Source organism: Loxodonta africana, chromosome X, assembly GCF_030014295.1.
Source record: "Loxodonta africana isolate mLoxAfr1 chromosome X, mLoxAfr1.hap2, whole genome shotgun sequence".
Taxonomy (NCBI): Eukaryota; Metazoa; Chordata; class Mammalia; order Proboscidea; family Elephantidae; genus Loxodonta; species Loxodonta africana.
Genome location: NC_087369.1, coordinates 47,459,326 through 47,472,158, shown reverse-complemented (window position 1 = coordinate 47,472,158; position 12,833 = coordinate 47,459,326). Strand labels below are relative to the sequence as shown.

The following is a 12,833-nucleotide window of genomic DNA, read 5'->3' as shown; positions in this document are numbered from 1 at the left end:
TTTTCTTTTATCAACACAAAGCTATACCTTACTTTTTTATTATTATTTTGTGTGTGTGCGTGTGTGTTAGGCGAGTAGCTTGCATTGCCATGGAGAAGACCAAGCAGGAGCAGCAGGCCAGCTGTACCTGGTTTGGCAAGAAAAAGAAGCAGTACAAAGATAAATATCTGGCAAAGCACAATGCAGGTAGGAAAAAGTACAACTTTTACTGCGGCCAGGTTAAATATCTCAAAAACCTAAATAGATGTAACATTTCAATTCAGTCTTCAGGGCTCTCTATCCAGAAGTTCCACCATATGAGATCTTCATCAGCCGCAAAAGCTTTTTTAAGAAACCTCTCCCTCCTTATTGTTAATATATTGGTTATTTGCTAGATATTGTGCAGAATTATATTTTATAGAAAGAAAAATACTGTTTTGAAGTATTAGTATCCTCTGGAACTAATGGAACTCAACACATTAAATCCTCCCCTGAGAAATGAGAACTTGAGAGTTTGTTGAATTACCAGGATTCTTACCTCCGTGTTTTGAATTGATCTTGAACAGCTCCCTTCTCTCCTGGCTCCTCTCTAGCCTTTGGATGTGGCTCTGTGATACATATCTAAGTAGAAGGGTGCACTCTTAATAGAGAGCTGTGTTGCAAATGATTCAGGGGTTGATTTGAAAGAGCACAGATGACATGGATACTAACTTGGTTTGCTCAGTTTTTGTGACTAGTCTCCTAGTCTTCACGGTATTTCCTAGCTCCTAAAAGACCAAGAACATTCTCTTGGGCTTGCCTACATGGTATGTTTGTCTATATGGAAGACTGTTCATCTGAAGTCAAAATATCCACTTGTTATGTTAAAAACTGAAATGAATACCAAAAAAGCAGATCTGTCATTGTATTTGGATCCCCAGAAGACTCACAAGATGTAGCTTAAGCTAAAAGAAAATGCATGGTGATATACAAAGTGGGATTGATTTTCAATAACTTCTTACTGTGAAAAAAAGGAACTTTTTCTGAGGACTTAAAAGCCCTGACATTGGCATTAGATTAGTTCCCAAGGTTTTAGAAATAACACCAAAGATCCAATATGCAGCAATAAAAATCAAGCACATACTCACTGCAACAAATTCTATGAAATGTACTTTTTTCTGTAGAATGTTGTAACACATTAAGATTCACTAGGAAATTTATTTAGAAACTCTGAATTGTTCATTTCTTTATCAGAGATTAAAAGTAAATGTTTTCGAAATACTGAATAATGTATAATGAATGTGAATGGCCACATGGGTTAATTTAAAATAGTCCCCTTAGATGAGGAATCTTCCCCTTCACATTAGCTACATCATGCCATGTTTTTATTTCCAAAAAAAGTATCATTTCAATTATGTGCTACTACAGAGCGCTAGTATCATAATGGCTTTTTTAGTTTTACAAAGGGAAAAATATTTAAAGCAGACTAGTTAAACACAATTTAGCAACTATTAATTTTAAATGCTCAAGTAGTACTATTTGAAGAAATTCACTGTAGTGCTAGCAAAATGTTTCTTAACACAAAATGTCAGTGGTTATTGCTGAGTCTCCTTAGTTGCCTTAATTTCGATCAACTTCTAACAGTCTTAACAGGCTCACAAGGAGATGTGTTGATATACATATACATACATATATACATACAGGCTCACAAGGAGATGTGTTGATATACGTATACATACATACATATGTATGTGTATATATATCTATAGCCTTGTATTTTTTTTAAACAACTTTAAATGATATATAGATATAAACAAAAAAAAAAACCAAACCCACTGCCGTCGTGTCGATTCCGACTCATAGCGACCCTATAAGACAGAGTAGAACTGCCCCATAGAGTTTCCAAGGAGCACCTGGCGAACTCAAACTGCCAACCTTTTGGTTAGCAGCTGTAGCACTTAGCTACTACGCCACCAGGGTTTCCATATAGATGGAACCCAGACCCAGTGCCATCGATGTAGATGACATTAAAATTAAGTAGAACATACAAAAGCAAAGAAATGGCTGGTTAAGGCTGTCAATTCATCGTTCGTTTTATGTACTCTACTAATGGGGGACATGTAGACAAAAGTATATAATTTGCCAATATTTTTTAATTCAGTCCTGAGAAAAAATAAGGAGCTAATGGACTGAAAAGCTAGAACACTCTAAATGCTCGCAAAGAATCAATTGAATCATTCATTTAAGAATTTGCCAGAGAATCCGCATCCAATTTGGTGGCCAATATTTTCCAAAGCTTACTTTTTCCATTCTTCGACAGTCAGGGCATCACTGATGTTCTTACATTGTTCCCACTGTCTCTGATTCATAATAGATGGTGCACAGTGGTCCTGCAAACACACCTGTAAGCTTAATAGGCAACTTGAGATAGAACAAGGAATTAGGACACCTGAGTAACCACCCAACTTGGACAAATCTCTTAGCTCCTGTGAGCCTCAAAAGGAGAGAATGCTAATTCTAAATGCTAGAATTCTTTTCTAATTCTAAAATTCAGTGATTTTAAGGTTCTTTCATTACTGGGTCTGACAAGTGGGTATCATTTAATGAAACCAAATACTCTTTTATTCTTCCTCATCACAGAGTTTAGCTCTCTGTTAAATGTTGTAAAAAAAAAAAAAAAAAAAACCGGCGCAGGGACTGAGTCTGACCTCTTCTAACTTCACAAGAGGGAAAGAGAATGAAGATCAACAGCCCAAGGCCGATTCCTGTGAGGAGGAGGTCAGACCTGCTTCCTCTCTCAGCCATCTTTATCAATTCTGACACCAACCATCCCCCCCACGGCACTGTCTTAACTCTCTGCTGAAGTCAATAGTTCTTTGCAGTGGCCACACAGAACTCACAGGCCGTACTCATGATTATGGGGTTTATTAGGGAAGTAACGGGTTCAGGTTGAGGAACCCTCAGGATACAGTTCTTCCATCAGGACAACCTCTTCTCAGCCATGCTCACAGGCACACCCCTCTCTGGCCCCTCACCTTCTGCCCTGCTCAGGCAAGTATTATAAAGCTCTTTTAGTCTCTCAGCCTCTACCCTGCTCAGGCAAGTGTTACAAAATTTTTTTTAAATCTGTGCCAGTAAGTGCCCAGAGGCACCCCACTCCGTTAGTAAGCCTCGGCCCAAAGGCACTCCGCTTTCTCACTCTGTGGGCCAAGAAGCCCATGGTATGTCTCTTGTGAGTCTCTCCTGCTGCCGTTTCTCTGCCGCCGCTTCTTGCTCAGCTCTCGCTCTCTCTCTTTTTCTCTCTCTGTCTCCTAGTTCCAAGCTTCTCAGTGCAGGGATCCTGGCTCCAAAGGACACACTCCACTCTTGGCTCTCCCTCCTTGGTAGTGTTGGGATCCTTTCTCTGCTCTGGAATTGGCTCTCTTTTAAGCCAGCGGGATGGCAAAAATGACCAATCCCCTTGATGGGCCACAGTTACCCTATTTGCAAGTGACTGGGTGGGAGTTATAAGATCATGGCAAGAAAGCCTACACAAAAGCAGTCCATCACACCACACGTGTAATGCCTGTCAAATTTGAAGGGTATTCCTTTGATATAGAAGGCAGGAGCCTGATAGAGGTAGAATAGGATTGCTTTCTCTCTATTGTCGTTTGACATTACACCTCCTATCCCAAACCATGGACCTATCTAAGTTTTTGTAAACTTAGAACTAACAAAGGAGGGTAAGAGGGAACCACCACTACTTTTTTGTTATCTTCAACATTTTCCTAAGCAATGGTCTTCCTGGGCATCAGAGTGTTCCTCATTCATCATGCTTAAGGGTTTGTTCCTTCTACGTGTCAGTGTTTATCATTGCATATGAGGCTCTCCTTTTGTACCCTTTGAAAGAAAGTCTGAGCTTCTTAGAAGGTCCTCCCAGAGCCACTCAAGTTTCTTTGTAGAACTTTGTGTTTAGGCTTATTAGTGATGATATAGTCAGAATATCATTTTTAGGGTTCCCTCCCCCCAAAGAATAATCACTTGTGAGCTCTCACTTCTTTTAGTTTCCCTGGTCATAAGAAGATGCCCAGCTTTTTTCCAGCACTTTCTGGAATATGATGCCTGACAAGGCTTAGCATTCCTTTCTGTCACTATCTCTTCGGGTTTCCTCCATTTCATCAACCAACTCCTCCATTCATTATAAGTTCCAGAAGAACCATTTGTTTAGTGCTTACTTTTCCTTTACAAGAGATGAAATTGTCAGAAAGGAAAATCAAATATTTTGTCAGTCATTCTGCTTTTAGCTATAATGAAATTTCATCCTAATATGCTGGGTTGCCTGTATAAAGAATTGCTATAAAAGAGAAACTAATACTATTGACCTTTATCAGTAAGGCAGATGCTTTGAGATACTCTTTAGTACCAAGAACTAGCCAAATGGCTCCTAGGCCACAGATCAAACCATCTTTCTGAAGTGTTTTCCTGGCTTTTTCAGAAGTTGACCATGAAATCCAGCATGCTCTTTGTTCTTCCCATACTATTCACTTAATTAAAATAAGGGCCGTATATTTTGTTTCCTGCTTCAAATCTTTGATATCAAGATTCAAACTTTATCAAATTCTGAAGTTTTTGTATTTATAATAAAAATGAGAACTTTGTCAATATCTAGAACCGATGGGAACATTAATACTAGAATTAATTACTTCCATTTTCACCAGAAAATTCCACATAATTATTAAAAGCAGGGTTCTGTTCAAACTGTGTTGCCTATATCTCACATTATAACGTGTCAGCCCCTTAACTGAGTGTGGCGTAGACATTAATTTTGTTTGCCCCATATACGTAGTGTTTAAAATAATTTTAACTAGATATCACATTGAAAAATCAAGATGTTTGACATTAAAATCTCAGTTTCTGACTTCCCTTGAAACAACAAAATGCAGCAACACTGAACCCACTTTCTCTCTTAGCGACTATAGGCCGTTAATGTCCCTTTTGGGTGGACACTCATTCTCCAGGTCCTGCCATCCCTACCACTCCCTGTTCTTGCACCTGGCCCACTTAATTCAACTACATTAGCTGCCTGGCCACTGCAGGTGTATGAGTGTATACTCCTTGGCCCAATGTTACCAGTGTGCAATGCCTTTTTTTAACTGGAACTTTTTACAGTGATTGAAGATATTTGTAGCTTTTCAAATGGAGACAAGGATTTGGTGTTAAAGGATTTTTTTATGGAAAAGATTCAACTGGAAAGTAGTTACCTAAATACTTAAAAGAAGTGTCTGGAATGTTGAATGGTTTACCAGAAAATCAAGATAATATGAGCAAATTATGCCAGATAGTATTGGGAATAGATTTGATTATGGTATATGTAGTGTTTACAGCAAATATATTTTCTGCAATATGTAAAAGATTTTCAGCCTCATGCATTTGGTGGAGAGAGCATTGTCATACTTCTGAAAGAACTATTCTCTTGAACTATGGAGATTCCTCAGACCCGGGACTTCCAAAAGGCATCTTTAGATCAAGTTACTGATATAAACTTTTTTTTTAAGTCTTCATTAATTTATTTTTTAAAATGTTAGGGCCCTGATCAATGGTATTTAAATACCCTATTTCTCCAGTTTTTATTTACATACATATGAACAGAAAATTCATAGGTGTGGTTAAATTAGGCTTAAATACCACAAATTAGTATTGTTGACTTTATAAAGCTGCTTTTTTTTTTTTCTTTAATATAGAGAACTCTATAAAGACAACAAAAAATGGTCCATAATTTCACTGTCCTGTTGGCCGGTTGACACATTTTTAAATAATGAAAGTAATAGACGTACATGATTAGAAATTGCAAACAGTGCAGAAAGGTACAAAATAAAAAGTGAAAGGCTTCTACACCTACACTCTCTGAAAAGAGTTTCTTGTAACTATTCCCACATAAAATTTCTGTGTATGTTAGTATATAAAATCCACTGGCTTTTATGTAAGGGTATTGTTGAATTTTTATTAAATGAGTTTGTTTCTTAATGTGATTTATTTGCCTTGTGTTTAGAATATTGCATGATAAAGTTTATTTTGTGCATATTATACTTTTATTTTACTAATATATTAAAAGCCATATTTCAATGACCCCTGTACATTTTTCATGCTGTCTTACTCCCAATGGCCTCTGTGCATGTAAGTAACCTGTTGAATGACTATGCCTCTTGATTTGTTTTTGACTGTTTCCTTTCATTAAGTCCTTTTTTTTTAATCAGCAAGCAACTCAAAACCTTTAAAAGTTCAGTCTTTTAGTGCTCTCCTTACATTCCTTGTATCTCTTATTTTGAAATATCCTTTTTTGTTGTTTCTCAACCCTTTGACCATGTGGTGATTTCATTTGGACCAGAGTAACCTCCTCATGCTACTCGTTTACAGTTAAAATATGGTTGTTGAACATGTCTGTTCATTTGTTTGTGGTGTTGATTGTTGATATCTAGCTCATTCTTCTGGGTTTATAAAAAATGACAAGTCTTAATTCAGTAGGAATGGAGTTATGAAGTGGCAGCCCATTAGAGGAGGGAGTGGGCTGTGCATACCATTCAGAAAGCTTGTTTCATCATCATCTTGCTCTTTTGTGAGATGCTTGATTATTTTTATACATGAAAATATATCAGTTTGTTGATGTACTTCTTTCATGGACATACTTTTTCTTGAAGAAAATATTACTTAGTGAGCAATAGATATAAAGAGCAATGCCATACCATAAGCACTCTTGCTTTTATTTTTGCCAGTCTCATCACTCCATCACCCCTGCAGCACTACTAGCTAGCTCCACCACGTAGAGTACCTCATATTCATTTTAATTTTGTGAGTCTCACCTTCGAAACACAGAAAACATTCTTGGTTTTTAGCTGTTGGTAGAGAAGATGCTTTAAAGTCTTTTATTCAGCCTTTATGGAATCAAGTTATCAAAAGAAAACATGCACAAATACCCATTAACATGCACTAACCCTTATTTTAACATGTTATATTTCCTTTTTTGAAATATATTTTGAGAATGATACTTCGGTTTTTGGTTTCTGATATTTTGCATTTTAAGGTTCTTTGCTACTGGGAAGATCATAAATATGGACTGAGCCGATACTCAAAACCGTTTGACCATATCGTTTCAGGGAGTAGAAGCTTCTCTTACTCATTGAAGCATCCAGATTCTTTTAGTACAGCATGGAATCAATTTTACTGAATTTATTTCAACCCCTGTAAAATTCAGGGCTTATTCAACATTCTTTAAAAAAAAACAAATGTTAGTGTGTGCCTGACAACATTTGGGGCTATTACCATGCAAAAATTATAGACGTATGACTTGCGCCTTCTTGTGAGAATGTTCAAATGGCGTGAGAATTGGGCTACGTTGAACGTCAACAGGAATGGTCATCCTTTCAGGAAAGCTTCATATATGGCTTGAAATTGTTTTTGCAATAGTTTTGTTAAGAAACTGGTTTCAAAAAATATTTTTAAAAATATTTCTTCTCAGTCTATAATGATGGAGAACTCCCCTTTTGCAAAGCTTCCCAGCCTCAGACCTTACTTAATGCTCCTTTCCATTTCTGTCCATCCTGATTTACCGCATACAGGCTGAGCATGTAATGGCTGACAAGGTTTGGGGCCCAGGGACGCATGTTTCCCTACTTACAAACCGAAGACTTTCCATTGAATGGATATCTGGATTATAATAAAACTTGTGAGATGTTCATTTCAAAAGCTTGTGAAATCATAGTGATAGAACTTGACTTGGAAAGAATCCAGCATGCTACCTCCATCAATTCTGTTGAAAGAAAGAACCATGAAGTTAAAGACCAGCTGTCCATGCATTTCTCATTCGTCTCTAGAAATGATTTAGCTGACCTCTCTCTTGGTTAACTTTAGTTGCATTCATGCTTTATTCATGTTGGTCACTGTCTGTAGACTTTTTCTTTTTAGTATTGCTGATTTCTTAGAATTGCAAAAATGGAAACAGCATGTGGAATTGAATAACTTCATATATTTATTGGATACTACATTAAAAGATATGCAGTATCTTTTAGAATTGAACTTTTATGCATGCACTCAACCTATCTTTGGATGCCCCTTGTTCTAAAGTGCATTTTCATGGGCGTAAAATTAAAATTTTCTCCCTAAAGGTCATATGACTAAAATTCCATGTAAGCTGTACACTGTAAGTTCAATTCACATTTTTAAGACATGGTTTTACTATAACTCTAATGTTGCCAGTAAAAGTATAATTTCATACATGAAATATTCGTTCTGCGAGTTTACCTTTCTTCTAAATCTTTGCCTTTTAGTGTTTGATCAATTAGATCTTGTTACATATGAAGAAGTAGTAAAACTGCCAGCATTCAAAAGGAAAACACTAGTCTTATTAGGTAAGTTTGATTGTATAAGTGGTTTGCTCTCTTATTCTCACCTTTAGAACATTTTGTGGGCATTAACAATTAAAATTTTTAACTTCGTTTCTTAAAAATGACATAGGTGCACATGGTGTTGGAAGAAGACACATAAAAAACACCCTCATTACTAAGCACCCGGACCGATTTGCGTATCCTATTCCACGTAAGCAATGTCTCACTGTCTTTCAATTAGACTTTTCTCTTGTGTTTTTAATATTGTAATATATGTATTTTTTACTGATTACATAAGAAATAGCCATTCATTGTAGGAAAAACACGAAAATAAGTTAACAATAATCCCACCCCTACCTCCTCAATGGCTCCTTTTAATGCAAACATATGTATGCGTATGTGTGTATCAGTCTGTGTGTATATATTTTTTTTAATAAAATTGGGCTCATTCATTGTATTTGTAACCTAATTTCTCCAATAGTGTCTCTTAAACATTACACAGATTAATTATTCTTCAGAAAAATAAGTTTTAATCATTGTATAGTTTTCTCCATGACAATATTTTCCTTAATCGGTACCTAAATTGTTGACTTATCACTTTTAAAAGCCGGTTAATGTACTGTTAATTGTTTGTTATGAAGAATTTTAAATCTATAAGATATTTATTTCCCTTATTATCTGTATCTTATTCTTAACCTCCGGGAGAAAGATGTGACAGTCTGCTTCCATAGATTTACAGCCTTGGGAACCTTATGGGACAGTTCCACTCTGTCCTGTAGGGTCGCTATGAGTCAGAATCGACTCTACAGCAATGGTTTTTTTATCATTATTATTCTTAACCTCTTGCCCTCTTGGTTTCCTCAACTATAAAATGAAGTAATTCCTGCATCCAGGATTGTGAAGAGGGTTAGAGATAATGTGTATGAAGTACTTAGCCAATGCTGAATAAAGAGTAACCATCTTGCCACTATCATTTTATTATCATCATCATCATTTATTCTAAAGTTTTGAATCCCAAAAGCTTTCTGGCAGTTATAGCCTTGTTCGGGGTAGGAAACACTAAAGGAGAATGATTTTGAAGAGCCACAGAAGGCAATGTGAAGATTGGCTCCATGCTGTCAGGCCTTCAGATGCCTTTCTGAAGCAGTGCCACGACCACTTACTATTACCTCCAACACCCCCAGAGAGTCATGGGGCTTCATAAGACCACCCTCATCCCACAACCCTGTCTGGTTTACACACAAAAAGGAAATCATTAAATATCATTTCAATTACTGCCACTGGGGTTTTCTATCAAAATACTTTGAAATTTTCCTTTAATTCTCCTTATATCTAGATCATGAATACAGCAAGCTTGGCTAATTTAGTTTCTTCTTGATCATGTAACAATTGAACTTCCAAGTTATCAAATGGCCAATTAACTAGCTTGGTTTAAAGCTTAAGGTTAATGACCTCGATCATGTCTGCTTCTCTGAAATATTTGATCCCAGATGTGTATATACCATATGATTAACTACTAAGACTACTAAAACTAGTACAAAATTAATATGGCATACCATTTCTTCAACTTCTGATAATGGCAGTGTTCTATATCTGCACTGTCCAATATGGCATTCTTTAGCCACATATGGCTATTGAATACTTGAAATGTGGCTGGTGAGACTGAGGAACTAAATTTTTAGTTTTATGTAGTTTTAATTCATTTAAATTTAAATAACCACATGTGGCTAGAGACTACTGCATTTAGACAGCACAGCTGTAGACAGTCAAGCACGGACCTCTTTCCTTTGCCTTCTTTCACCTCATTTTTCCATTTTTTATTCTTTTCCCTTCTGCTCAAGACCTAACTGCATTAAGGCATATAGTGAGTTATGTTAATCTTAGAGGGAGGGATAAATACATCTTTTCTTCTAAACACTGAAAGATTCATCAAATCAAACAACTAACTGGCTACTGCAGTTTGATGTCTTTCAGATAAATATAATTTCTACTTCTACAAAGCTACTGGGAGTGGGACCAGAGGATGGGAGACATATACTAAAGAATTCACAGATTTTAAGAAGAAATTGGGGTTTTGATAGGTAGGTCCCTTGGAAGTGTAAACTCATAAACTCAGCCTTTTAAATTTCTCTTGACATGTGACTTTGCAGATACAACCAGACCTCCAAAGAAAGATGAAGAAAATGGAAAGAATTATTACTTTGTATCCCATGACCAAATGATGCAAGACATCTCTAATAATGAGTACTTGGAGTACGGCAGCCATGAAGATGCGATGTATGGGACAAAACTGGAGACCATCCGGAAGATCCACGAGCAGGGGCTGATTGCAATACTGGATGTGGAGCCTCAGGTAATGTCCAGCCACGCCCAACCCCCTGTCATCCTGCTTGCATGCTACTCCCATATTCTGAAATCAAAGATGCCACCAGAAAGTCATGGGTTGCATAATAATTAAATAAACTGCAAGAAAGCATCAGTAATCAAGGCATCATGGGTTGACAGTCTAGAATGCAAAGTAATTGTTGGACTCAGTGCACACACCATGTACTTAGGAAGCAGAGATTATTCTCTTATGAGGTATATTATACTCAGAAACTCAATAAAGTACCTGATTGGGTCTGTGCCTGCCAGAAATTCTACAATAATATGACCTCAGGATAAGACTCTTGCACTTTGTTATCACAACATCCACTTTTCCTCTCTTGGTACAGATCATACTGGACCATCAGAGCCTCTGCCAGCATCTTATGTTAATCACTAGCAGGAAAATGTGATCCTGAGGCCTGGGTCTGAAACCTAGCACTAGCTTTACGAAAGCCAGTGCGAGTGAGCCCAGAGGATGCCAGAGGGAGTGGAGGTGTAGCCCAGGGGTGATTCTTGGCCTCTGCCATCTCTCTACCTGCGGACAGTGCCTGACCCTGAGCTCAAACTAGGAGGGATATGGAGAACTTAGAGAGGATTCAAAGGAGAGCCAGACACAGAGATGATTATATGATCCCCAGATAAGTCCTACGCCAAAAGCAATAGAAACTACTAAACCTGAAAAAGAGAAAGCTGAAGACCTTACATGGAGAATGCTGACAAGCTCTTTTTTCATCTCTGAGAACAAACCAAGTAGAAGTGGACTAGCACAGTAGAAAGGATGGGGGAGCTCTAAACATCAGAGTGGGTTACAGGAGAGGCTTGTGGGTGCCTGTGTGACTGCTTGGTCTGCCATTTCTAAGACTGCTCTGTACCCAAAATTTCTAATCGTTTATAAATGAAAGCTGTACACCACCTGCATAAATGGTAGACCAGCTCCCCTCATGCAGGCCCCGTCTCACTGGGAGGCTTACCTGGCTGTCCCAGGCAGGGCAAGTCTCTGCTCAAGGGCCACTGTGTGAGACTTGGTTCCCTAGCCATCCCCAAAGTGAGGACGGAACCTGTGTAGCCAGAGTCTGTGTGACCTGGGGCCTGACAGCTCAGTTATTAGGCTCCAGGATCCTAACCTCATGGCTGGCTGGGTTCACCCTTTTCCAATTTACAGCACCTGATGGGTTATTTAACTTGGAACTTTGGAAATCACAAAAGAATCTGGTTAAGGGGGCAGGTAGGGTGAACACTATACCATTTACTTAACTATTAACTGGGACCTATATAAAACGAAATATATGATGTGTAACACAGATTGGTTTTTGTTTAACTACTAATCCCTCCTTACTAGGGATTGGAAAAATCTTCTGGCCAGGGCTGGCTAGAGGCAAAGTCTCAATCCTGGTCCTGGTCTTCAACATCCTCTCCTTGGTTTCCACACTGGTCTTCACCTGAACGTCGTTTTCTGCTGGTAGTAATGTCTCTAGCAGTATGCTGGCTGCAGGGCTCCTCAAACTCCCTCTGCATTCCCAAGTCCAATTTCTAAGGCTTTCTGCCTTACCAATGCTACTGCTGCTGCTGCTGCCACCGCCCCCACCACTGCTATCGCTGCTGCCGCTCCACTCTTACCGTTCACCGGTCTCGCCTCCTTGCCCTTGCATTCATGCATTGCTCTGCACTGCTGAGTGGGAGATACTTCTCTTGGCCTCATCAGGACATCCACAGCAGTTACATTGACCTGTTGCAGTTGGCACCAGAGCGCTCCTCGCCCCAGGCTGGGCAGTTTCCCCTCCTCCCTGACTGCTGGATGTGCTCACCTGGACTCTTCTCACCTGCTTTCTGTGTGCCCGCTTCTCAGAACTGTCAGCTCTCAGGTCCACCTACCTCCAAGGACAGACCATAGGCAACCTGTTCTCTGCCCAACCTTCTTTGGGGAGGTCATCCTGGGGACAGGGATCACCCAAGTCATACTCCTCTTGTCAGCCTGGTTGACCACTCTGGTCCCAGGCTCTCCTGCCCAGGGCTACACACTGCCCAGTCTGGCCTCATGCCCAGCACTGGTCTCACACTGACCTCTGTGGATACCCACAGAGCCTGCACTGACTGGGGTTTGCCCTCAGGCTTCTCTGATCCCAGCCTACTCTTTCCACAAGCCAGGAAAGG

General features: G+C 38.8%; 1 protein-coding gene across 8 annotated transcripts in view; it reads left to right on the top strand.

The window, feature by feature from the left end:
* CASK (calcium/calmodulin dependent serine protein kinase) overlaps positions 1-12,833 on the top strand; it is a 455,537-nt gene that overhangs the window by 427,933 nt on the left and 14,771 nt on the right. For all 8 annotated transcript variants that reach the window (XM_023557951.2, XM_010597744.3, XM_010597743.3 and 5 more), the window contains 4 exons: positions 71-186; positions 8,259-8,339; positions 8,446-8,526; positions 10,466-10,668. In XM_023557951.2, the coding sequence (XP_023413719.1) occupies positions 71-186; positions 8,259-8,339; positions 8,446-8,526; positions 10,466-10,668 (481 nt within the window). The remainder of the gene's footprint in view (positions 1-70; positions 187-8,258; positions 8,340-8,445; positions 8,527-10,465; positions 10,669-12,833) is intronic.